Raw genomic sequence first — 26,750 nt, forward strand, 5'->3', positions numbered from 1 at the left:
AGCAGTTACCGCCCTGGGCTGAGGGACTCCTGACCCAGGACAGAGAGCTGCCCTGATTGGCCCGGATCACGTCCATTCGGGTCAGTGCAGGGTTTCTGCTGGGCTTCCGGAGAGACAGCTGGAGCTCTGGGATCTTGTATTACGGGGTCCTGCTGACGTCAGCTGGCTTAAGGTGAACAGTCTGCAGGCAGGCTGCAGGTGAGACAGGTTCTGGGGACGTCCTGAGTGTGCTTTCCTTGGCTCCTGGGCTCCGCTGTCCCCGCTGCTGCCCTACCCTCAGGCTTCCTGAGGTGCCGAGACGGCTGCCCGGGGCTCCTGGCTACACACCTGTGGGTCTGAGTTCAGAGAACTGGGGTGGCTTGGCCTAAGTCTGCGTGGTCACGCTGATCTGGCCAAGTTGGGCCCTGGGCCCTCCCCACACAGGGGGGAGAGCATCCTGACCAGCCAGGCTCGGGTCACCTGCCACATCCCAGCTGTTAGAACTCCCAGATTGCACATATAAGCTCCCCAAAGGGGGACAGGCACCAGGTGATCCTTCCTCACTGGCCTCGGGGTCACAGGATGGGACCCCAGCCTCCAGGTGGGAGGTAGTGAGCCCACCTTCCCATATCTCTGCGAGGACAGCAGAGCTGATGACTGTCACCACCAAGGAGCAGGAAAGGGACACTGACTTTTCCTCGGCTCCGGGTTACTTTCACCAGGAAGAACACTCCCCTTCCTGGGTGCTTCGTGGTCTGAGGGACAGCCCAGGACTATCCCTGCAGCTGTTGGCTTCCAGCCTTTGCCACAGGGTGACCGTCCTCCGTGGAGGCTTGGGATGTGTCTTGCACTCATTTCCATCACCATGGCCTTAAGGGTCCTGCCTGGAGCTCCCCACTTCTGTAAGGAAACATGGTTCCTGTTGTCACCCTGTGATGTCACCAAAATCTACTTGGGACTTGTCTGCTGTTCATGATGACCAGCAGATTCTGGGCTCTAATACCTCCCTGTCCTCCAGGAACACAACACAGTGACCAGGCCCAGCTCACTCTGCTCCATTTCCCAAAGACAGAATTAAAGCATGAGTTCTGGCAAAACAACTTTATTGTTTAAAAAATAAATGTGACATTTGACATAGAAAAAGGCATTTAAAAAACTGTTCTGAAAGGTCTAAAAAGGCTTTTGTTCTGAATGAGTCTCATCGTGTTAGCCGTTGTTAAGTTTCCTTAAAACCCAGGGGTAGCCACAGCGGGGCTCCTTCTTGCTGCTGGGCAGTGGGTGGCTGTCACACCCACTGACTCCCTCCACCAAGAAGAGGACCTCCCTCTTCTCCCCCCACAGAGGCCCAGATCCCAGGTGGCCCGGTGTGGGGCAGAGAGCAGGGACACAGTCCAGGTCACAGCCAGTCCCGGACACACACACACACACACACGCACACACACACACACGCACGCACACGCCGGTTGTCCACGGCCCCAGCTCCCCAGCACGAGTCCAACTCAAGCTTCCAGTGGGAGCCACAGCTCCTCCCTCCCCCCAGGCAAGGGCAGGGCAACCCTGGTGCCCACTCCCACCCCGTTCTTCCCAGTGGGCAGAGAGTGGGGGGGCTGACTGCCTGCTTCATATCCCAGGAAAACAAGGGCAGAGGAGTTCTGGGAACCGCGGCCCACGGCCCCTCCCCCGCCTCCCGTCCCACCAGCTTCATTTTGGGGGGGCAAAGACCAGAGCCACACGCGGCTGTGGCGCTGCGCACCTCCACTTGCCACGCCAGCCACCAGCCGTCCGAACCCATAGCTCTCTGCCCCTCCCACAGCAAGGGACAGAAAGATGCAGAGATTTCCTTCAGAGCACCGAGGAGAGCAAGGCAAGGGCTTGACGAAAGCTCATCCCTGGGAATCAAAGAATAAGCAGAACTAATGAATCCAGTGTTCCGAACCTCCGTCCCGCCCTGGTCACACACAGACGGGCACATCCCTTGACCCGTTTGCAGACGGACGCCTCCCCAGCGTTGGCTGGAGGGATGTCTCCTGCGGGGCACTGCTGGCTCCGTGTCTTGCCAGACTCTCTGAGAGGCACAAGCCCCTCAGCTCCAAGGTGTGGGCTCAGCTGGACAGGAGCACCCAGGAGCTTCTCCCTCACACCCACCGCCACGGAGCGCTGACAGTACCCGGGAGCCGGGGTGTGCATGTTCCCGAGAGGCGTCTTCAAGAACAGACGCTGCTCTGGGCTCGGTCCCTTCATGGGAGGTGCGCCTCACAGGGCAGACTGAAGCGATGGGAGGGCCAGCTCCGCTCCAGGGTGGGAAGGGCTGGAGGACATGGCACCCTCAGGTGTATGGCAAAAAGGAAGCAGCACAAAGCCAATGACCAGCCCGGACCTGCCCCGAGCCATCAAATGGAGGCTGGATGGTGCAGGCTGATCCCTGGGCTGACAACAGGGGCTCAGTGGGTGCGAGGTAGGAGCAGGTGGGTGGACGAGAGGACACAGATGTGCCTCCAGCTTAACACTCAGGGCCCCCGGAGCGGAGTAGAGCCCACCAAGAAGTCTAGATTGCATTGCTGGCTCAGGTGACCTCTTGGGTTCTCATCAGCTGCCAAGGCTCTGGGGAAGACCTTCCTACCCCAGGGGCTACCTCCTGCCCCTGCACAAAGCCATCACAAAGTGCCTGTGTCCTCAGGGTCTGGGTGCTGGTATTGAACAGCTGCAGGGACAGCTGGAGGGAGCGGGGTGTGCGAGGGTCAGTGTCCCTCATGGGCCATGTGGCCCAGGATGTTGGAAGCAGCGGCCTATTCAGGCCCTTAACCCCTCTGGAGCCTTGCTTTCAGGGAAGGCAGGAGGTGACCGAGCAGGCCATCCCATGCCCTTCCTTGCCACGGGTTCCTTTCCTGACGAAGACACTGCCAGGCACATGCCCACCAGTGGCTAACGGCATGCAGAGCCTATCTGCTTAAGCTAACAGCCCAGCCCGGCTGGGCAAAGCTGTTGCAGGGCTGCTTATGTGAAGTGGCACATATTTGTAGGAGAACCAAACAATGTTTCCGAAGACTAAATTCTAGGAAACAGCCCTGTAAGTTTTTCTGGAAGCTTCTCCCTTCCCTTCTCTTCCAGCTCTCTGAAGAACAGGGAAAGGAGGGAAGCAAGACAGACAAAAGGGAATTCTCGGACCAGGGACTGAAATTTTGGAATGAAAACCCTCCAGGAAATCTTCTGATTTATTAGTCCAAACAATAGGAAGCTTTGATTGTGCTCCTGATTTGGGGGCCCAAGAGTGGGAACAAAGCATTTCTGTGGAGCAAGGAGCAGGAGGTCAACAAGATGATACGGTTGATCTTGTAGTTAGCAGAAACACTTCCCTCCAGGTGGGAAATCGGAATCCAGCTACAACCACCCAGAAGGTCCCTCAAGTCTCTGAGGCAATTGTACACCGGTGGCAATAATGTTTGCTCTGCAGATACTCACAAGGTCCCTCAAGGAGGGGCCTCTGTGCACTGGTCCTGACCAGAGAAACTGACCCCACCAACGGGAGAGGAGGAGGCACTGCCCAGTGTGGGCAACAAGGTCTGGAATTGAGAGACCCGTTCTGAGTGGGGCTGTGGGCTGGCCAGTGGCCACCAGACAGCATCCTTAACCTGTGCTCAGTTTAAAACCATCAGTAACCAAGGGTCCCACCAGCCACATCGAGCTGTCCAGAGGACTGAGCAAGATGGTGCTGTGCACAGTGTTTGGCAAGGGCCCCTCTGTGAAGAACACACAGCATCTCCCGACAAGCTGCAGGTTCCCGCTTCAGACTGCATTGTCACCATCTCACACCCCTCCCCGAGGAGGGGATCGACCCTGCAGCAGAGCCTCGCGCCAGCAGGTTGGAGCAGCATCCAGATTCCCTCTGCCTGAGCCAGGCCAAGGGCAAACATCCCCGAGGCCCAGGCTAGACAGCTGCCTCCGGTCCTCCATCACTGGGAGCCCCAGGTGGGAGCTGCAGGACAGAAGGCTCCAGCCGCAGGGCTGCCCACCTGTGGGAACTGCCCACGTACCTCCCTCCAAGCCTGGGCGTCCTGAGTTCCTAACAGGGTAGAAAGCTGGACTAGGTGGGTGCTTGTCAAGCTCTCTGTCAACTCTAGCCCGTGGACTGCAAGCAGCACTTTTTAAATGAAAAAACAGAAAACAGAGGGCATCCCAGGTCCTGAGGGTAAGAATCCGTTTGTGAAACTGGCATGAGACACACATTTGTACACAGATGTGACTGAGTCGTGATTCATATTTCGGATCACAGTCCAAATGGCTGAGACGCCCATGCTCGGTGCCCTGGCTCTGGCCGCTCTGCCGCCTGACCCCGGGTGAAGGGGAAAGGCGGGGGGGGGGGGGGGGGGAGCCAGGGATACTCAGCCCCTGGCTATATGACCCTCCTATATGATTGATGGAGGATCCTGATCTGGAAGCCTTTGGCGTTCGTGCCCCACGACTCCTGCACACTCTCCACAGATAAAGGGCAGTTCTGAGGCAAGTCACTCCTGAGTAAGAACAGGACACTCTGGCCCCTGACCGGCAGTGACTCACTCTTATTCAGAAACGGTGACACAAAGCCCACTCACCCTTGCTCCTGGAGATACTGGGGCACGTGGAGGCCCCTTTCCCTCTGGTTTTGCAACCACAGAGGAATGAGTCCTTAAAGAACAGATGGGGGCGTGCTGCGGTCAAGCTCAAGGGAGGCAGATTGGGAAATGAAAGGAAATGCGAAGAAGCAGTGCTGGCCTGGCTGGGGATCGCTGCCAGGGCCAGGTTGGTGGCGGCATGCTGGCGCCCCCTCATGGCCAGAGGGGGAACTTCGGTTGCAATCAAGGGCCCTGAGTGCTACATAAACCGCCCCCCACCCCCAGCCTAGGTGCTGCTCTGCCAGGGGCAGCTCTCCTAGAGATGTTCTGTCGGGACTGGGTCGCTGGAGGACCAAGTAAGAATTTTAAGGTGCCTTTCACGTGGGAGCTCTGGCTTCGGCAACTATTACACACACACACACACACACACACACACACACCTCCAGTGAAATTGAGAATTGTTTTCAATCTGTAGCCTGGAAAAAAGTGTAAACAGTTGAAAGTAGAGAAACAGATTTCCTGATGCTGCTCACCACTGAAAGCCCTCCCGGGCCTTGTGGGCATGAGTAAGTGGGCAGTGGAAACAGAAAGGGCAAGTGTCCTGGGAACTTGGCTTTTTGTTGCTGGCTTCCTTGGAAACAGTTTCAGAACCCACCCTCCCTGACTTGGGGGTTTCAGGGAGACCCCTACACTGGCCACCCACTGAGGCCCAGTCTTAGGCAAGGCGTTGGCAGTGCAGTGGGAGAGGCCAGGAGACAGGAGGTCACCAGGCTCAAGCCAGTGGCCTGAGAGGTGGTGTGAAGAGGGCTGACATCAGCTTGTCCCCTGCTGCTGCCAGTTGGCCAAATAAGCCCTCAGAAAGGGGCAGAGACGTGGCCACCCCACAGGGCTACCTGATCTGAGTCCCTTCATGTCACACCTCCCCACATCAGGGAATGATGTAACTGGACCTTCCCTGGCAAAACAGCTACTGAGAGTGGAAACCCCCACCAAGGCACCCTGAGATGTGAATGACCCCATCACCATAGGGATCCCTGGAATGGCCGAATCATGCACACCCAGGCCGAACCAGAAGGGGGATGTGCTGGAGAGAGGACAGTGGGCAGAGGGTCAGGTCCTTCCGGAGGGCACTGGGGAGCCAGACCCCCACTCCCCAGGGCAAGGCAGTTCTTAGCTGAGAAAAGAAGCCACTAACAGGTACTAAGGTTTCTGGGGACTTTTGCGGTCCCAGAACTTATTGCTGTTTTCCTGTTACCAACCCTCATCTCTATAGAGGGAGAGGCAGAGGGGCAGCAGGGAATCAGAAGGGCCTGGGGACCCAGAGGACAGAGGCACCCAGAGACAGAGCAGGTGGAGGCACCTGGAAGAGGATTGGACGTTTGGCTGAATGTGCAGAGGCTGGATGAGGGGGCGGCTAGAGGAGGCAGGGGTTGGCCTGCTAGGTGTTGGGACCGTCTGCAGCCTCCCTGACACAGGGCAGAGCACGCAGGGGGCCTTTGTACCCTTCTCTCTATCAACCCAGGCCCTCTCCAAAGAAGCCAGTTCAAGGACTGCCTCCCTGGGAAACCACCCTGATGGACCTCGCCCACTGCGTTCCCTCTTCTGACTGCTGGCTGCGTCTCCCATCTCTCTTTGCCTGGTTGACACTGACGTGTAACTACTGGGGGTCTTTCCTTGAGGTTTTCAAAGTCCATGTACCAAACTCAAGAGCAGAGATCCCATTTCGCCTGTTTCTGTACCTGCCCATCACAACCGGGTGGGACCAATGGTCACAGGGGCTGGGAAGGGGCCTTTGGGCCTGACACTGGGCACACTGGACAGGTGGGAAGGTTGGGGGGCAGGGAGATGGCAGGTGAGAGAAAGCCCAGGAACAAGCAAAGGGGGAGGATGTCCACATCATCCCAGAAAGGCCTCAAAGTCCATGTACCAAACCAGCTGGCCAGATCTAGGCAGCACGCCTGAGATGGGCCACTTCTTGGGCTCGTGGCCCACACGGCTCACCAGCATGGCAATCTCACGCTTCCTCCTGCCCATGACCAGGACTGCCACCTTCTTGGCCCGGTTGATGAGGGGCAGGCTGAGGCTCATGCGCTGGTGTGGCCTGAAGGGGCTCTCGGTCAGCACCACCAGCTGCTCGCCATCCAGGCCAGCAGGTGACTGTGGGAAGAGGGAGGCCGTGTGCCCATCGGTGCCCATGCCCAACAGTACCAGGTCGAAGCTGCTGTTGGTCACCAGGGCTGAGATCTCCCTGGCGTAGGTCTGGGCGCCCTGGTCCTCCTCGGCACAGAGCCGCTGGTGCAGGTGCACAGGCATGGGGTGGATGTTGTAGTAGGGGACCCTGACATGCTGCAGCAGGTGAGCCTGCAGGCCCTGGAAGTTGGACTCCGGGTCCGAGAGCGGGACGCAGCGCTCGTCGGCCAGCCACAGGTGCGTGTGGGCCCAGGGGAAGCCGAAGTGCCCCGTGGCCAGCTGCTGGAACAGGGCTATGGGGCTTGAGCCACCTGAGAGCACCAGGTGGAACTTGCCAAAGCGCCGCACCGCCTGTACTGCAGTGGCCTCGATGTCCTCGGCCAGCTTCGAGATCAGCTCCTCAGGCCAGGCGGAGACGAGCGGGCTCTCCCGGTATGTCGCTCTGAGAACCTGGAAGTCACTGGGCCTCGGGTCAGACCCTGGCCCTGGCACCAGCTGCTCTGGCTGCTGCTGGGAAAAGAAGAGCTGGCCACCACTGAACTCAAGGTCCAACAAATGGCCACTCTCGGCCCCTGAGGGGTAGAGGCGTGGGGCCTCACGGGCCAGGCTGTCCAGCAAGGGGGTCCAGAAGACCCAGGAGGCTAGCAAGTTCTCCGTGGTGATGAAGGACTCCTTTCGGCGGTGGAAGATGTGCGACAGGAGGATGGAGTAGGCATCCTGCTCCCCCACGGGGCTGTAGGCGTAGTAATCCGACAGGGGGCGACCGAACAGGCGGAGCCCAGGCCGGTCCTGCACCTCCCTCCAGGTCTGGGTGGGCAGCGACGGCCTGAACAGGTTCCGGCTGACCAGGATGGCAGGGTGGCCCAGCTCGCCGTGTCCGATGTGGAAGATGATCTGCCGGGGCAGACACTGGCACTGCTCTGAGGCCCAGTGCCTCTCGCTCTGGACACAAAAGGCCCGGTTCTTGAACAGGACGCGAACGTAGCCCACTCTCTCATCCAAGGCCTTGCCGGACATCAGGATGAAAGGAACGCCCTCCCAGCGGAGGTTGTCCACGTGGACAAGGACGGCTGCAGTGGGGAAATGGCAGAGGGTGACCCCGCAGCCCCGGGAGCCAGAGGCGCCGTCCACCTGGCACCCGTCCACCTCTGTGCTGCCCTCATCTGCTCGCCCCCGCTCCTCTTCCCAGTCAGTGCTCAAAACCAGCCTGGGGCCGACTCGGTGACTGTGACATCCACTCCCTGGAGCCCCTCTGGGAGCCCTGGTCTAACTGACCTCGCAACCTGCAGCCTGGAGACTTGAGAAGTCCCACATGGGCCAGCAGGGTGAGGGGTCCTGACACCCGGGGCAGGGGACGTCCCACAAGGGAAGGCACATCCCCCCTATGCCCCCTTTGGGAGCCTGCAGGATGCCCTGAGCAAGGCCCGAGGTGGAGGCAGGGGAGGGCCGTGTGGGGCACGTCCTGCTGCTGCGCCAGAGCTGACTGCCCTCCACACCAGGCTCCAGCCTGGCTTGGCTGCAGGGCCTCACTGGCCGCTCCTTTCCCCACCTGCAGAGCGGGGACCACGGCCTCGCCTGCCTCAGGGTCTTGCGCATGGGGATTAAGTGGGGTGACGTTTGATGCCCAGTCCCTCAAACAGGCTCCACAACAACTGCAGCTCCCCCATGGGCATTCCCTGCGGAGGAGGCAGCCCTCTCCCGGAAAGTGAGGAGCCTCTGGGACTGTCCAGAGGATGGCTCCAGTGGGCACCTGCTGGCCAGTGTGTGTGTGTACTCACAGGAAGTGTGTCTGGCGATACCTGACAGAGGTCTGCACCGCCCTTGGGTGGCCAGACCTCAGCTCCATGAGAGTGGCACCTGGTCTGAGCCTCACAGGTAAGCCTTCTGGAAGCTTCCGTGGGCTGGGCCTGAACAGAGGCCAACACGAAAACAGGACGTCCTTAGCACGTCCTCTGCTCAGAGACTGCCCTTGGTGACCCACTGCCTTAGACTGTTAGAAGGTCAGAGGGGCAGGGCCGGTTGCCGTGCACTGAGCATTCCTGTGAAAGTCCCACCCCGAGTCCCTGCCACTCAAGCCCAAGGGCACTGGGCTTGGAAAGCCGCCTCCAGCTGCTGGCCGCCCCACAGCCCACGCCCTGGAGCCCACCTGCGAAGGTTGGTGTCAGGCTGTGGAAGCTGTCTGGCTTCTGCAGCTCTCTGCGCACCTGCCCGCTGTAGGTCTGATACTGGCCCAGGACGGCGCTGCCCTTCTGCAGGCCCCGCAGGGCCTGGAAGGCCTGGAGCTTGTGCTGCAGCACGGCCTCCGAGCTGCTGACGTTGGGGGGCAGCTCCATGGCTACGAGCGTGAGGATCTCCGTCAGATGGTTCTGCAGGGTGTCGCGGATGACGCCGTACTCCTCGTAGAAGCTGGTGCGACCTGGGCGGGAGGGAGGTTGTGTCAAGAGGACCCCCACTTCTGCCCTGGCATCCCTGTTCTCAGTCCAGAGGGCCTGTGCCAAGGAGGGATGCCAGGGCGAACCTGAACAGGGGCGAGAAGGGGAGGCTTGGCGCCACCACCCTTCCACGAGAAATCCCCTAAGAGAAGGTGCCAGGTCCCTGAGCCCCTCCAGGAATCTGCATGGGGAAGCTCCAGTGCCAGACTGCGTGTGCAGACACGTGCCAGGCCCTGGCCCGGCTCCTGCTGGGCTGGCAGGAGGCTCAGCACAGGAGCGGGCTGTGGCCCTGGTCTGACTGCCCCTTCCTAGTGTCTGATCTCGGCAGCAAACTTGACTTTTATCTCCGCATCCTGCCACCCAGGGTGACAAATGCCACCCGATGGCCTGCTGCACACACACCCAGGGCAACTGCACGGAGGTGGGAAGGAGGGAAAGTGGGAAGGAGAAAAAGGAAGGAAACAGAAGTACAGACTTCTGCGACAGAAGGGAAAGGAAAAGCCCCTCTGAGACAGGAGGCGTCCAGGGAGAGCAGATCAGCTACAGGACCTTGCAGTGCACCCTCCCTGAGGCAGGAAGGAGCTGGGCCTCCCGGGGCAGACAAAGGCCAGCAGGATGGACACAGTGGGTGCTGAGGCTGAGGAGGAGCCCAGGGCTGGCGGGATGAGGCGAGGAGGCTGGACTTTGTTCCAAGCTCCAGGCAAAACCCCGGGAGTGTTCGAAGCAAGCCAGACCCAGCCCATGTTAGAGGAGGGGGCTGGCCTGCTATGGGGGAGAAGGTTGGAGAAGCAGGGAGACCACGGAAGAGGCTGCTCAGCTGCCTTGGGGGGAGGAGAAGGGGCACCCGCTGGAGCTGACAGACAGGGAAAGCGTGAACAAGAAGAAGGGACCAAAGATAGGTGCTAGAACCTGGGCTTAGGCAACAGGCGGTGCATCTGTAGATGGGAAGACGGAGTGAGGAACAAACAGTGCAGGAGAAAAACAGGAGCTCCAGTGAGACGTTTGAGACATAGAGCTGGCAGGTGCACGGGGCAACAGGAAGTAGCCCCAGAGAACACTGGCACAGGGCCCTGGCAGTGGCGATGCTGGGGCCTGGCGAGGTGCGGAACACCTGACGGTGCCACTCTTCACACTGCAAAGGTCCTACGGGGACAGGTACCAGCTACAGAGTCAGATGCGTGAGGCCCTGAGTTCTAGCCCCAGCACAACACACACACACACACACACACACACACACACACACACACACACACAGGAAAGACAGAAAGACCCACGCCTGGACACAGACAGCATATGATGCCCCAATGAAACCAAGCAGCACATGCTCAGGGAATCAGACAAATAAGGAAGGGTAAAGACAAGCAAGAAATAATCCACCCAAAATTGGGGAAAGTAAGGGAGAGAAATGGGATAGAATCCAGAGCCACTTAAGAGATGAGAGGTTCTGCTTAAACAACTGGCAGGAGCTGGGCATGCAGTTCAGGGCAGAGCCCTTGCCCAGCAAGCATGAGGCCCTGGGTTCCATCCCCTGCACTTCAAAATAAGTACATAAAAGTGAAAACCAGCTGGAGGTGCGCTAGGGCTCGCTGGTCATGGTTTTACATATTTTGTATTTGTAAGCATTCTCTCTGATCTGGCATCTAGTTGATATTTAATTCAGACAAGAAGGTGTGGGCCCCAGTTCAGACCTGCAGGGCCCAGCATATTCCTGCAGATGGCCACCCTGGGTCCTTGGCACCTGCCCTGACCAGGTCCTGGCCTGTGATCTCTCAGGCCAGCTGGATGGCAATTGGGACCAGGATGTAGCTGGTGGAACAATCTGCCCTGAATTCAGCCCAATAAGCCACTCTTGGCAGAGGTACCAGCACAGCACTGTGGGCAAGAAATGCAGCCAGCAGCTGGACGCAGTGGTGCTCACTTGTAATCCCAGTGACTCAGGAGGCTGAAACAGGAGGGTCCCAAATTCTAGGCCAACCTCAGCAACTTAGGGAGACCACCTCTCAAAAATAAAAAATAAAAAATAAAAAGGACTGAGGATATGGCTCAGTGGTTAAGCACTCCTGGGTTCAGCCCCTGGTGCCAAAAAAGAAAAAAGAAAAAGAAATGCAACCAGCAGTCCACTCACGTATAGGAGGCACCCTGGACCCCTATGAAGATGGCCACTCAAGCCAGAGTTAGGGTGTGGCTCTGGCCAGGCAGCCTGACCCTGAGGTACGCAGGACAATCAGCCCAACTATACCAGCCAAAACACCAAGTATCCCCACTGAGAAAACATGGCTGAGCTCCGTAGGCCACAGTCCTGGTCTTCAAAGTCCTTACAATATCGTTGATAAGACATCAAGGAAAAGGTGACAACGGTAGTGACAACGTATGAATGTTCACAATGTAGTCCTCCCAATAACAATGTCTATGGAGATCTTGCCATCATCCCCCCAACTACAGTGTCTTCCACCCCATTCTGAAATATAAAGAAAGCAAGGTTCAGAGAGGCTGGGTTCCGTGCCCACGCTCACACAGTTGCTGAACAGGTAAAGAGGAGATTCCAACCCAGGCAACTGGCCCCAGAGCCTGCGGTTCCTACTACTAACCTCCCTTTACCGCCCTGCTCCTTGACTGTGTAAGAGAATATTAAACTCAGTGAGCAGCCAAGAGGCCTGAGCTCTGAGTTTCAGAAACAGTGTATGGGGGTGCTAGAAGGAAGGGGCTGAGCTGGGCTTGGGAAGGAGGGTCCAAGCCAAAGGTCAGGGTTCCCAAAGCCACAGCCAGTACAAGTGTGGAGAAGACGGGTGAGGGCCTCCAGGGCCTGTGTCCCCGGGTGTGTATGCTGGGGGCGGTTAATCTCGCCTCGGGTGCAGCCAGGGATGCCTCACAGGAGCGTGGACCCAGGGGAAGCCCATCTTCCAGTTATTCAGGAGAATGCAGAAATCTGGATCCTGAAGTATAATTTGAACCCTGAGCCTCGTGCATGTGAGGCAAGTGCTCTAACCCTGAGCTCGCGCCAGCCCCTGTTTAATTTTTAAATATGCACAAATAATTCAGATTTTTAAAAACTGTTCTGCCTCAGAGAAGAGTGTGTGTGTGTGTGTGTGTGTGTGTGTGAGAGAGAGAGAGAGAGAGAGAGAGAGAGAGAGAGAGAGAGAAAGAGAGAGAGAGAGAAAGAGAGAGACTGAGTGCTTTGCCAGGGACACATCTTGGTTGTGTAAAGGAGAAGCAGGGGCCTCCACGTGCAGATCTGAAAATCTGAAATGCTCCACACTGGAAATTTTTTGAGTGCCCACACGGCAGCACTAGTGGAAAAGTTCATGCCCAACCTTGTGATGGGTCACAATCAAAATGCAGGTGCACTCGTGGGCTGTATGCATTAGTATGAAATCGCCTCCTGGCTATGTGTAAGGTGAAACTAAGGGACGTTCGCACTTAGACTCAGCTCCTGTCCCCAAGGTATCTCACACATGCCAACATTCCCAAAACTGAAAAAAATCCAAAATACTTCTGGTCCCAAGCCCTTCAAATAAAGGATCCTCAACCTGCGTATCCACACAAACGTCTTAGAGTGGGGAGGTGGACGAGCAAAGAGGAGGCTCAGGAAGACGGAGCCGGCAGAGATGGGGCGTGGTGATGGGATCCACGAGGCAGCGCTGGCAGCATCCGAAGGAAAGAAGGAAGGCAGAGCGGTGAGAAACGGTGGAATGCAAAGCCGTCACTTAGTGGACAAATAAAAATGACCTGGGGGTCGTCTGGATCCACATTGGCATCCAGACTCCTGATCTGGCGCAGGGGCAGAGCACTGGCCTAGAGTGCACAGTCCCAGGGTTCGATCCCCAGTTCTGGGGGGAAATTCACAGACTCCTGACCTGGAGCATGGTCTCTGGGGCCAGGGCTTACATCCCGTCTTTGGCCCATGATCTCAGGCAAGTGACGCTGTCACATATCTAAGTGGACTACCCACCGTACCTTCCTGGCAGGGCTGCTGTGGGGATGGAGGAGTGAACAGAGATGCAGGTTGGGAAGGCTGCCTGCCTGGAAGTAAGGCTGGATAAACACGGCTAGGGTTTCCACGATTGCAGGGGCTGGGAGAGGCAGGCCACCACCAGCAGGCAATCAGGGGGCACTGTGGCCATTTGGAAATAGAGTGGTGACAAGAAGTAGCTGGTGTTCATGGGAAGAGTACGGTGACGGTGTCAGCTCTAAACCTGCTGACTCTAGAGCACCAGGAAGGCACCTAAAGGGCCACTGAAGGTGTGAGGCCAGGGCTCGGAAAAGACGACACAGGCTGGCGATGAACCGGGTCCCACCAACCTGAAACGCCATCACCGCCGACACCGCTGGAAGCACGGCTACTTATCACCACTAAGAAGCCAGCTGCCGGGGCGTAGCTCAGTGGCAGAGCACTTGCCTAGCATGTGTGAGGCACTGGGTTCGATCCCTAGCACTATATAAAAATAAACAAATAAAATAAAGACGTCTGTCCACCTACAACTACCAAAAAAAAAAAAAAACAGCTGCCAATCAACCATGCCACCCTTGACAGGAAACCCTCCTTCAGAGATGTTCAAATAGGAACAATCATGTCTCGGAGAATCAATAAGCTACAGTAGACTGAAGTGTAAAGAGGGGACTCACGGCTTTAAGAACAGATGAATTTTTGATGGAGAGAAAGCAACAGGGTCCTTAAAAGCTCTGTTATCTGCTTACTATTCATTAATTTAGCAAATCCCTAAGTGGCTCTTTCCCTATTTTTATCCTCTCAATTCTCGATTCCTGGGGAGCACGCCCGCCATGCGCTGGCTCCCCACTGAGGGGAGGAGAGCTTCCTGATTCCCTCATCTCAAGCTCCCAGGGGTGCACCCGTTTTTAGCACAGCCTGTGCCTTTATGGACCTTGCTCCCCCCCTGGTCAGCTCTGCCTTCTGTAGTTCCACTTCAGACCTCGAGAGGAGAGGCCACCGAGCGCTGAGCACAAGGGCAGGAGGCGAGGGCTGCCCTGCTGTTGATGCACAACGTGCTGACTCTCCCCCCACCGCCAGGCGTCGGCTCCTGGCCTCCTTTCCCAGGATGAAGGCTGAGGGCTGAAATCCACCAGGTTTGAAAGAACAGAGAAAGCACAAGCAGTTTGGACCACTGGAAGGAGACCCCGTGCACATGGCTCCCGTCTGTGCAAGTCCAAGTCCCAGGCACACAGGGAGGCCTGCGGCTCTGTCCCTCACCAGGCAGCTTGTCTAACAAGATGGAAGAAAGGCTGGAGGGCTCTTGGCTTCCTAATAACACCGCAAAACTATGCTTGAAGGGAAAGAAATGGAAATGCTCTTAAATTTCCTAGAAATAGGCATGATTGCACAACTTTGTGAATAATACCAAACCACTGGTCCGCACACAGGGTGAATTTTATGGTATGTAAGTTCTACCTCAATTGTTTAAAATACTTAGAAAATATTACCTAAAATTGCAAAAAAACTGGAAATAATCAAAACGCCTAATGACAGAATTTATACCACGTATTCTGGGGAGTAAACAACTGAACTGAAATATATTACACAGATTTTCAATACAAGGAGATTTAAATATGTGTGTGTGAGAGAGAGACCAATACTGGGAGATTTAAATACGTATATGAGATTTAAATACGTATATGAATGTGAGAGAGAGAGAGAGAAAGAAAGATGAAGTCAGAATAATAGAGTATTACAGACCAGTTACAGGTCCTTATATAATAACTTGACCCAAGTCCCGTGGAATAGACTATGGATACCACACTCCCTCTCCTCCAAAGTTGGAAGGAGGACAGCATTTCCATTTGTAAAATATTTCTGTGAACATTATCTGATTTAATCCTTAAAACCACCCCCAAGAGAGAGGCAGCAGGGGTTCTCAGCATTACCGGAGGTTGTGCTAAAGGTCACAGCCTTCAGAACAGAACTGGAAACCTTCGCATGGCTTCCACACCACGGAGACCTGGGTTTTCCCAGCAAAACCAGATTTTTTTTATTATTATTATCTTTAGTTGTTGATGGACCTTTATTTCATTCATTTATTTTTATGTGGTGCTGAGGATCGAACCCAGTGCCTCACACATGCTGGGCAAGCGCTCTGCCACTGAGCCACACACAACCCCAGCCTCCAGATACATTTTTTTTTTTAGTATTTTTTAAGTTGCCATTGGGCCTTTATTTTATTTATTTATATGCAGTGCTGAGAATTGAACCCAGTGCCTCACACATGCTAGGCAAGTGACCTACCACTAAGCCACAGCCCAGCCCAAAACCCCAGCCCAAAACCAGGTAAAGGCTACCTGCTGTCCCCACCAATATCTTCTGGGATCACTAAAATCAAGAAGTGAGGGCCGAGCTGAGGGCAGGCCGGCTGGCTGGCACTCTCTCTGGACAGGAGGCCCGCAGCTGCCCCCAGCTCACCCTGCAGACAGCACGGCAGATGGGCCGGAAAGAGGAGCTAGCCCGCAGAGCGAGCTCAGCCTCGGGCACACAGGCGGAAGGCAGGACAGCTGGTGCGTATCTGGGAGGACCCTGGCTGCCTTGGTCCCCTGGTGAGAGGCACTGAAAGGTCACTCCACCCCTCAAAGGTAAACATGTGCTGTGCTCCTTTTCCCTGTGAGGGGACAGCGACCCTCTCCAGCAGAAGGGACATCCTCAGGAAGTCTCCCTCCTTTTTTCTTAAAAAAGAAAAAAAAAAAGGCTTCTGCCCAGAGGAAAAACTGGGGCAGCAGAGACCTTGTCCCTGGGCACCTCCTGGCTGGATGGCCCACTAAGGACAGGCGCGAGGGGAGGCTGTGGAGCGCTGGGCAGGAGCTCGGGTTCACAGGTGCCAGAGACCCGGTCAAGCCTCAGCTGCACAGGTGGCCCAGCTCCGACCACTGAACCTTTGCCATTAAAGACCTGGTCTGCAGCTGCCATGAGGGCCAAACAAGGGGTCCTGGCCACACAGAGGCTGAGTGACCTGGCCAAGGTCACGTCTATGGCCCATGCTGCTCTCAGGGGAATCTGTGACTCCCAGGGGCCGGGGCTGCTGGGAGGACCACTCAGGTCAGGGAGCTGCTGAGGCCAGCTGAAGGATTCTCTCGTCCCTTCCTCCCCTGCCACCCCCCAGCTGGTGCAGCAGCCTTAACTCTGCAGCAAACTCCTCCTGGCCAGAGGCTGCGGCAGAACGAAAGGAAAAAAAAAAAAGCACAGCCACAGAGGGGAGGGGCTGGGGAAGCCACTGCCTCCCATCTGGATGTGGGTGAAGAGGATGGGAAGACTGCAAATGACCTTCAGCTACAAGGCTGCTTCCCAGGGACCAGGAGAGCTCCACAGCCCCAGTCCGGCTCGCAGCCCACCTCTCCAGGCACACAGGGGCAGTCTGGGCCCCTCTGGGCAGGGAGCAGCCAGGGCTGCACTCTGCAGCGAGAAGGAGAAGGGGTTGACCAGAGGCTTGGCAGGGGCGGAGGGTGAGACGGGAATGGCCTGTGAAATTGGTCCTCTGGTTAATGTTCCGACTGCAGGGTTTGGAATTCTGCCTCAGAAACTCCTACCCATGCTAGGCCCACGGCAATGGCGCTGGCCTCCCAAGCCCACCAAATTCTGGCAGAGGGTCCTCTCTGCTCCAGCCTGCCTTCCTTCCACCAGGCCCCAACATGGGGCTCAGGGCTGGCCGTGGGGGTGGTGCTGCAGGTCCGCAGGACTGTCCTCCCTCTCTAGCCTGGATTAGATTCCAAAGCAGAACGAGGGAGATGGTGTGAGCAGTGCTGGGGTCACCAGAGCTGCACCAGCCACCTCCTGGAGGGCAGACAAAACCTGTTCTCTCGGCACACACACGCACAGATGTCCTATTTCAGAGTACCCCTGGCTGAGGTGGGCCTGGCAGCAGGTAGCCATCCTGTTACTGTTTGGGGGCCTGCACATGCCACTGGCAGAGAAACAGACTGACCAGTGAGACCCAGACCCAGGAAGCCTCAGGCCTGCCAGCCAGTCCTCTCAGAAATGGATCCGGACTAGTCCCACTGGGGCCACCCTCCGTGGCTGCAGCCCCTGGCAGGGGGCACGGTGGAGCCCCCAGTGCCTGTCTTGCTCTGGTCTGAGGGCGTGGTGCCCTGACAGTGGAAAGCACCCTGCTCCAGTTCTGGAGCCATGAGAGCCACCCACAGCAGCAGCCTTGCAGACACGGTCCCCAGGCCTCTCCCTGAGACAGGAACAGCCAGCCTAGGCAGGTTCTGGGTTCGAACCCAAGATCCTCCTTCCACAGGCTCTCCTCAGGAGGAGACCTGCCCAGGCCTCTGCCTGCCCTTCTATAAGAGGAGGCCAGTAAGTCTGGGCCTCAATCTTTCTGGCTAGGATAGTCAGGCCTGTAGTCTGCCTGGCCCCTGGCTCCACACAATCCTGCAAAGAAGCCACTAATGGCACGTGACACAAGGCCACAGAACTCAAGGTGAGTGCGCCAGACACCGCAGCTCTTCCCACCCCACAGCAGGCAAGGGAAGTTGCTGCCGGGAAAGAGGAGAAGAGACCCAGTCCTCCATCCCTGTCAGGGGCTGGGCAGAGCCAGAGCGGAGAGAGGCGCAGGCGCCACCCACTGGCATGCAGCAGGGTGGCAGGGCCCCTCCTGCCTGCTCCACATCTGCGGCTCCACTGTGCAGCTGAAGCAGGGCCAGGCCACACGCAGCCCTGCAGCAGCACATCACCTACACAGGCTCAGGACACCGCCTGAGCCCTGCTGAGCACCAGGAGGGGTCATCTGGAAGGGCTCAGGAGGACCTGAGACCATGAAGGCTCACAGTGGGAGCAGGAGGAACAGGACCTGTTCTTTGACGAGGGTCCTGGAGTGGAGAAACCAGCACCTCTAAAAGACGTCCTCCAAGGCCCGGCTCAGAAGTCCCACCCTCCCACCTCTCCTGACCCATGGCCCTGCCTGCCTGTATCCTCGGGGAGTTTGTCCCTCCTCCCCAGTAGTCCGTGAGGTGGCAGGGCATGGAGGCTGGGTCGCACACCACCCCAGGCCCGGCCCAGAGCTGCTAACTAAACACACATTCCCAGAGCACAGGTGAGAAAGCCGAAGAGCAGCCCCGGGGGAAAGAAAGAGAATGAGAAAGGCCAGGCGGAGAGAGAAAGAGAAAGGCCTCTGGTGCCCCGGGTCCAAAGGCCCAAGGCCTCCCCTCTGGCCAGGTCCACACTGTAGGGTGAGAGCGTGGGAGTGGCCTCCAGGATGGCCCTGCTGCTGTGGAGGCGGCCACAGGGCTGGCTGGACAGGAGGCCGCTCTGAGGCACCCTGCAGTGTGCTCGGCCGGGAGCCAGGACCGCACTGCTGTCCCCAGGACCAGCCTCCATGACTCCTGCTAAGGACTTTGGGCATGCCACCAAACCCCATCTGTAGGAGGAGACCAGTAAAGTCCCCACTTCATACGGCTGTTGGGGGACTTAAGGAGACAATAAAAATCACTTTTATTATCACTGGGTAACAACCAATGCTTTAAATGCAGTCAGTGCTCCAAACCTGAGCTAACTGATGCCAGAGCCCACGCCACCTTAGCTGTCACCATCCACAGATGAGGAAGTAAGGTACCAAGGTCACCTGCTAGAGGCAAAGACAGGCCTGACCCTCGGGTCTCCCAACCCAGGTTGACACCATCCGTTCAGCATTTGATTAAGACTTCCAGGGTGGGTGCCCCCTGGGACCCCCTGACCCAGGACAGACAGAAGGACAAGTCCAAGACAAGGGCTGCACTGCAGATGGAGGGGAGGGGACTGCCATGAGAGTGGGGGGTGGGCCTCACAAGGCAGGCAGCAAGGCCTCCTATGGACAGCGAGAAGGAGGATGGAGCTGAGCCAACACCTGGGGGGGAGGTGGGCGAGGGGCTTCTCCCGCAGGAGTGCCACTCCTGCAGGTACAAAAGCATGCAAAGCCCTTGCGCAGCTCTGATGGTCTCCCCCACGCTCACGGAACACCTAGGTCACCGCCAGCATTTATCGCCTGCCAGTTGTTTCAAAGGTCAGTGCCGGGCACACACTGCTGGTCCAAATGCCCCTGTGGGCAGCATGGGTGAGCTGGGCTGGGCCAGCATGCACCCTGTGGGCTAGCCCCGTGCAAATGCACACAGCAGGCCCTGGAGGGAGACCCCACACACCAGCACAAAATCTCCCTGGGTGTCAAGCTGGCCAGAGTGCAGGGGCCCACGCTTCCCCAGATACCGGCAGGTGAGGCCCAGGAGCCGCACACCTACCTTCTGCATCCACTGTCTCCTTCATGATAACCTCCACCCGCTCCACGTGGTGTCGGTTCCAGAGGCCGTCCAGGACCTGGCGGTTCTGGTCTCGGAAGGGCAGGATCTGCGCCACCACCTGTCAGGGAGGAAGCCTGGTCACGCTGGTCATCCTTCTTGGGATGAAGAAGAAGAGGGCCTGGCCCTAAGGGCTGCAGGCCTTCTACTCCCTGGTATTCTCTGGCCAGTGGCTTCTGGACTTCAGGGGTTTATGGCCCAGTAAAGACTCCACATGCTTTTAAGTGACCAAAACAGAGTTACCAGCCCAAAAAAAAGAACATACTTAAAATTATTTATCTTCGATGACTATCAATTTTTAATAAAATACACTTTAATGCCAAAAACACAGCATGAACACTTCAGATTGAATGCATGCAGTATTGCTTTTCATTTTGCAGTTGAGACGTAAGAACTTCACCAGGACTGGCTCAGGTCTGGGGATCTCTACTTGTGACTAGTACTATGGCAACTGCACACAGGAGTGGGTGACGAGCAAAGCCTTTGCCAGGACAACTACCTGGTGTACCACCCAGGGCCTGGCTCTGCAGCCCACATACCAAAGAGGGCAGGTGCAGTACACTCTCTGCCAGTGTCACTGGGACTGGACACCCTCAGGGCCCCGAGGCCTGTGCAGAATGAAATGGCTGCTGACCTGCATCCCTCAGGAGATCACCCTAAGCTCTTGCCTCTGAGCCTGGTTTAGGTACCCAGACTTAGGGTCTTCTGGCCCCTATTCAGTTTTAAGATCTTGTCACCAGCCTTCTGGATCAAAACAGATTTCAGAAAGGAAAAGATTTTTTTTTTTTTAAGGCTGACAGGTACAAGACAGAAAAGCTAATTCTAAGTCCCACAGTATCTGCAATAGAAAACTGGGTTCCGACAGCAGAGGCCCTGAGCCACCTCTGTAGAAAAGCAGGGACAATACGGGGAATCAGCCCAGACACGGGCCGAGAAGAAAAACGTCGGACACAGCAAGAGCAAGAGGCTGAACACACAGACAAGAACCAGCAGTCCTGCCTGCGGCTGGCTGGTGATCTGCACCTACTGCCCACCGCAGGGAGGCCGGGTGGCTCAGACTTCACAATGCCCTCCAGCCTGGTTCCATGATTAGTGGTGCGACCCTGCTGGTGGGGGCCTTGGGACCAGGTACACCCCAGCCCTGGCAGGCTCTGAGTTGGAGCTCACCTGCTTGCCCAGGTAATGGTCCACACGGTACATCTCCTCCTCTTGGAAAAAGCTCCCAAGTTCTGTAGCCAGCTGCTGGGCTGAGAGGTGGTCATGGCCAAAGGGTTTCTCGAGGACAACCCGCAGCCAGGCACCCGGGCCTGGCCGGCAGCTGCTGTTGATGTTGCGGGCAATGTCTGCATAGGCAAAAGGCGGCACCGAGAAGTAGAAGATCCTGCCAGCCTCGCGGAGGCCCTCCTGCTGGACCTGAGCCTCAATGTCCTTGCTCAGAGTCTGATAGTCCTTGGCTGTCTTCAGTTGGCGGTACTGGCTCAACCGCAGGAACTGACCCTTGAGTTCAACACACCGACTGGGAGTCACGTCCTGGGGGCAGGAAAGGGATTCCAGGGCCTTGGTCATGAGCTCCTGGCCCTGTTTGGGGGCCGTCAGGGCAGCCCCATGGAAGCTGAAACTGTGGCCCTTCCCAGCCTCGTCCAGGTACAGCTGGAAAAGTCCCTGCCACAAGTACTTCTTAGCCAGGTCCCCAGTTGCTCCCAGCAGGATTATGGAGACATGTCCCTGGAGCTCCTGGGCCTGCAGGTAGCCCAGAAGGGTCACACACACAGCCACTGTGAGCATCTTCCAACTGCCTGGGAGCCTGGGACACATGGGAAAGACAAACAAGGAACAGGGAAGGCCAGACATGAGCAGGTAGCCGTGTCTACGGTAGCAAACACTTCCTGCCTGGCGAGAAACGGCCACACATGTCTCAGAAAAGTGTCACAGTTCCCCCAGCTTCCCTCTCCTTTCTAGGCAGCTGGGCTTCTGTGCCAGGAAGTCAGTGGAGAGGGGGCCTGTCCTGCAAACAAGGTTGTGCCTGGGAAAGTCACAGGCCACTTGGTAGAGAGGGACCATCCTGCTGCCAGGAGCAGGGAAAGTGGCCTGTGGCACGACGGAGGCCCCAGGCTGGGTTAGAGCCGTGCACCCCGCACCCACAGCCATCTAAACTGTGAGCACAGGTCACCTGACCAGCAGGGCGACTCTGGCCCAGGAACAGGTGGAGGTCCTCGGGGCACAGCTGGAGCCGTGAGAGAGTGTGGCCTCTCACCTCGCCTGGTTTCTTCCCAGGTTTACTGAATTCTGGGTACAAAACCATGACCACTAATAATAGCACCAATAAAAACACTCTGGGGTTGGGGGCTGGCTCAGGGGCACGGCACTTGCCTAGAATTCATCAGGCTCTGGGCTCGATCCCCATCACTGCAGAAAAACAAAAGCAGACCCTGGAGCCCACTGTGGAGAGTCAGGCCCCGCTCGACCCATTAGTAACTGGACTACCACTTAGCCTCACTGCACTTCAGTGTCCTGCCTGAACTGGGGGCAACGGGCACCCCTCCATCACTGAGTTGTCATAAGAATAAAGCGAGTTAATTCAAAAAGTCTTAAGTAATACACAAAAGTATAAAAGCTGTACATTTTAACAAGGTACCGTGAAATGTTTGATATATATATATATATATATATATATATATATATATATATATATATATATAAATTAATCTTTAAGTCAGCTTAATCCTATTTATCTCCTCAAACATTTATCAATTCTTTGTGATTAAAAATTCAAAATTCTTTCCTCTTGCCTGTTGAGATGTCCAGTACAGGATCACTATCTACAGTCCCATCGTGCACCACAGTGCTCAGAGCTCCTTGCTCCTAACTGTAACTTGGACCCACTGAGAAGGGCTTGGTGGTTATATCATGCTTAGGCCAGTGACCACCACCTCTTAAGTAGCACATTTGTGGTAGCTGCTGTTTGGAACAGGAACAAGAACAGTGAGCACCTGGGTTCTCACGGGCCAACAGTGTAATGGACTGGCTGGCTCCAGACGAGAACATACAGAACCCCACGGGGTGGGCTCCATTACAGTCTCCCCTTTTGCACATGGGAAAGCTAAGCCTTGGCCGGATGAAGGCCCCACAGTGAGAAAGTGGGGAGCTGGGGCTGACCCAAGGCTTCCTGGCTCCTGGGCAATTGCGAGCCACAAACTGTGAGGCAAGCCTGTCCACCGGCTGGTTTTCAACCTGACCCAAAGCAGCTGCCTGAGAGGCAAGAGGCCGGGGCAGGCCCAAGCATACCGGGCCTCTGTTCTTGCCAAGGTTTAGGGCCCAGTGTGTGAATCTGTACTCCATGGACTCCATCCTCCAACTTCCCACCGAGGCTGGGCTTTTGGGAAAGGACAGGAGGAAGCAAGGAGAAAAGGAACCTGGTTGGCATCAAGGCTGATGGAAGGAGATACTGGAAGCAGGGCCCAGCCTGGGCGTGGGAGAGCGGAGGAGGAACCAAGGCTCCTGCGCACCCTCCATATGCCAGGAATGCCACCAGACAGGGCGAGAGCAAACCTGCAACGGCTTTAGGAGGCTATCAGACGGTTGCACACACAGGTGTACAGATGGGAAAACTGAACTTAGAAAATGCCCGGAAGAACTTGCCAGCTTACCGCCCACTGTCCCTGCACAGAGGGGACCAATCTACCTCTCCCCCTCTGCAGCTTCCTCATGTCTCCAGAGATCCATCCCCAAGATGGCCCTTGTCATGGCCAAACCAAGAGGAAGGCCCATGGTGTCTGTCAGTGTCCATGGGACGCCTGACGTGTCCATCCGTCCAAGGCCCGCCCAGCTGGCCCGCCAGCCTTCCTGTCTTCTCTTCAGTATCTGCACTTCCCCACAGATACACAGATGGACTTTCTCCCGTTTCCCAACCCCTGTCCTTGGCCCCTTGGGCGTTTCTTTCTCAACTAGCCATCTCCCTGTCCAGAGGGAAGGACACGCTGCAAGGTCAGTGCGGAAAGCGGCAGGGAGAGAAATCTGAAGCCCAGAGAGCAGCCCGGAGAGGGAGGAGGCGCTAGCTGGCGAGCTGCGCTCCAGCTCCCGATGGCTCCTGCGAGCCAGGCTCGGGACACCTCTGTCACAGGGACAGGCTCGGGACACAGGGACAGGCTCGGGACACCTCTGTCACAGGGATAGGCTCAGGAAACTCAGCGGCTGATGGGCAGGTGGGGAGCCCAAAGCCAGCACCTCTGCCCTGCCCCCAACAAGACTGCAGATATCCAGACACCCGAATGGACAGCATCCGGCCCTCTGTCTAGCGCTGTCCCACCCTCAAGGCCTGCCCTCACCACCAGCCCGGGTCCCGCTGCTCTCAGGTTAGCTTATCTCTTGCTCACGTTCCAGAACTCCCTGAAATACAGAGTCGGGTATTTCAACATGGTTGCTCACTCCATGGTTGCTAAACCCCTAGGGAACAACTCCTCCCCAAGAGGGTGTGGGTGCTACATTTCTGTGCACTGAGGTTTGGTTTTGTTTCTTTTGAACCTGAAGCAGCTGCTCAAACTTTAATGTGCACTTGGATTTCCTTGGGATCTTTTTAAAATGCAGATTATGATGCAAAAAGGTCAGAGCTGAGGCTGGTCCAAGGAGTACCTATGGCGAGATTCCCGGATGCTAAGCAGGGTCAGTACCCAAACGCACAAGCCTGGTCCTCCCCCTGCCAGGACAATGTGATTCAGCAGGTCCAGGACAGGGCAGGTCCCAATGGTATTTCTAAATAGTATCAAATGGTTTAACTGGCCCCTCCCCCATAACAGTGGGCCGCTGATTCCTGGGCCGAATAGTAACACCTACGTTGAGCAAGTAGTTATGCAGGTGACTGACACGCACGGCCCTGCACGTTGATGCTCTTTGTACAGATGAGGGAACTGGGAGCTGGAAAGAGCTATGAGGTCCCAGACCCAACTCCTGGGTCCCTACACTAACCTACCTCCTTCCTCAGTAGAGGAAGGTGTTGGGGTCCCGTGAGGGGGGCTCAGCACCATCTCCCAGCAGGAAGACCTCACTAAAACACCTGATCAGTTTCTTTATCTATAAGAGGAGACTGATTGAGGGGGGGTGGGGAGTGAGAAGGGGCCGACCCAATCAGTGTGACCAAAAGAAAAAAAAAAGCTTATACAAATGTTAACTAGTTAAGCTGATTAAACTAAAGCATCTCCAGACCCCCTCTTGGGTTGTAGGAATGCTGCCTGCAATTTCCTCATCTCCAGGGACACCCAGCCCAGCTCTCAGACAGCCTGCAAACAGAGCCCGGAGCCACGGAGCACTCCATCTAGTCCCCACTGCACGCCAGACACCCTCCAGGGTACCCAGACACGCTCAGTGAAGTCAGGAACAGGACCCCAGACCCCGGAGCAGGGGTGAGATGCAGGGAAGACGGATGGATCCGGCACGCTCCCCCTGGTCTACACAGCTCTGTCACACCGTGGAGGCTATGTGTTTGAAGGCTTTTTTCTAAGCACTTGCTTCTCTCTCTGCTCTGAAAGACTTGGGACACTTGAAGTTAGGAAAAGCCAAAACAAAACCATGGAAATGGCTCCAGCAACTGATCCAACTATGAATTTTCTTCTCTATTTTTTAAAGTAAGAAATCAATAGTCAGGTGCAGCGGTGCACACAGCAATGCAGGAGGCTGAGGCAGGAGGATCATAAGTTTGAGGCCAGCCTCAGCAACTTAGGAAAACCTGCCTCAAAATTAAAAATAACCCGGTGGTAGAGCACCTCTGAGGTCAATCCCTAGGACAAAATGAGGTGGGGGAGGAGGAAGAGAAGATGACAATAAAGCTGGCCATGGTGGTACATGCCCGAAATCCCACTGATTTGGGAGGCAGAGGGAGAAAGATGGCAAATTCCAGGCCAGCCTCGGCAACTCAGCAAGACCCTGTCTCAAAATAAAAAATAAAATGGGCTGTGGGTGTAGCTCAGTGGTAGAGCACCCTGGGTTCAATCCCCAGTACTGGGGGGTGGGGGAAGAAGAGGGAGAAAGAAAGAAATCAATCGATAAGAAAATCCTTAGTGAAAAGTTTGAGAGAAGCGTAGGACAGGAGGACAGGGTCTCAGCTTGGGAACTGGAAAATGGGGCCATTCCTGTAGGGGCCCTTCCCCCAGACAACCACCCACTCAACAAGTTATCCACCGGGCGGGGCCTCAGTTCCCTCAACGGGGAATGGGCGCCTGCGCCACAGCATGGGCACAGTCTTGCACTGGCCCTCAGTCCTGTGCTTTCCAAGGAAAGGAGGTGGCCACCTATGGTCAGGGAGAGTCCTGTACAGCAGGGAGAGGCTCAGAGTCGTGGACCAGCAGAGCAGGGATGGGAAACATGGGACCAAATTATGGTCAAGGAGCTGATAACCGAGTGTCATTCAGAAGTTCAGACAAAGCTCTTTGAAGGGACAACTTAAGAATGTGGAAGATACAGTTTCATTTATGATTCTTAGACAAGAGGCCAGACAGAAATGCAGCAGGGTGGCAGGGGTGGGGGCTCTGGAGGGCACAGGGCACCTTGGGCTGCCCAACTCTGAGTCTCAGCTGTCACCCTGGGAGAGACTCACCTGTTAGACGAGGGCCCTGCTAACATCCCAGAAGGCGGGCGTCCCAACAGCCAGCCAGGGGGTTGGATCAGAATGCAGCTCTGGCCTTCATTTTACCCCCTGGAAGAGGCAGATATGGCCACAGCCATGCAGCTGTCCCTGCCCAGGCCCAGCACGGGCACAGCCAGCCAGTGCCTGAGCTCCAGCAGCAGCAGAGTGGTTTCTGGTCAACCACAGGAGGAAGCCGTTCTGAGCCCTTATGCCAGCAGAGGAGGGCGGGGGAAGGCACTGGGAGCTTAAGGTCAGTGCTGCCTGCCCCGTGGACACTTACAACTCTGACACTAACAATGCTGCCAGGAAGGAAGAGCTTATGAGTCTGAACTTTTAAAAAGGACACATGGGAGAAAAGTAAGAATTCAGACCAAAGATCTCTAAAACTGAAGCATAAGGTGAGGGACACCCCGCCAACCCAAGTATTTTTGCTGCACATTCCCTTCTTGCTCTGCCCCCACAGGTGCCAAAGCTCAATTGTGATGCAAGGCCAGTGGACTTTGATCTGTACTGGTTCCAAGCAGGGAGAGACTGGGCCAAAAGCTTCCTGATCTGGCTCTGAGGGCCTGACCTAAGGGAATCCTCATTCCCAAAGCCTCTTGAGATGGCAAGTGTGGGTGGCACAATCAGCCGTGCGCTGGACCACTTCACACTCACATGAAGGTCCAGTGCTGAGTTGTC

General features: G+C 56.4%; 1 protein-coding gene across 2 annotated transcripts; it reads right to left on the reverse strand.

The window, feature by feature from the left end:
* Window positions 1-1,065: 1,065 nt before the first annotated feature.
* H6PD (hexose-6-phosphate dehydrogenase/glucose 1-dehydrogenase) lies at window positions 1,066-26,468 on the reverse strand. Of its 2 annotated transcripts, none has more exons than XM_081306818.1 (5): window positions 26,040-26,468; window positions 20,621-21,257; window positions 19,397-19,514; window positions 8,905-9,174; window positions 1,066-7,828 (listed from the first exon to the last, which is right to left on the reverse strand). In XM_081306818.1, the coding sequence occupies exons 1-5, from the start codon at window positions 26,063-26,065 to the stop codon at window positions 6,465-6,467; spliced, it is 2,415 nt and encodes an 804-aa protein (XP_081162944.1). In that variant the 5' UTR covers window positions 26,066-26,468; the 3' UTR covers window positions 1,066-6,464. The 2 variants fall into 2 exon arrangements, with proteins under 2 accessions (XP_081162944.1, XP_081162943.1); XM_081306817.1 differs by lacking the exon at window positions 26,040-26,468 and adding an exon at window positions 23,136-23,333.
* Window positions 26,469-26,750: the final 282 nt, after the last annotated feature.

Source organism: Spermophilus citellus (assembly GCF_964194105.1).
Source record: "Spermophilus citellus genome assembly, chromosome: 9".
Taxonomy (NCBI): domain Eukaryota; kingdom Metazoa; phylum Chordata; class Mammalia; order Rodentia; family Sciuridae; genus Spermophilus; species Spermophilus citellus.

What these genes read in the sequence shown, in the direction of transcription:
- H6PD (XM_081306817.1), bottom strand. Translation starts at nt 23,260, where the DNA reads ATGGACACGTCAGGCGTCCCATGGACACTGACAGACACCATGGGCCTT. An exon ending in GAAGCTGCAGAGGGGGAGAG is followed by an intron (nt 21,258 to 23,135) that starts GTAGATTGGTCC and finishes CATGTGTCCCAG; the next exon opens with GCTCCCAGGCAGTTGGAAGA. An exon ending in GGAGACAGTGGATGCAGAAG is followed by an intron (nt 9,175 to 19,396) that starts GTAGGTGTGCGG and finishes CCTCCCGCCCAG; the next exon opens with GTCGCACCAGCTTCTACGAG.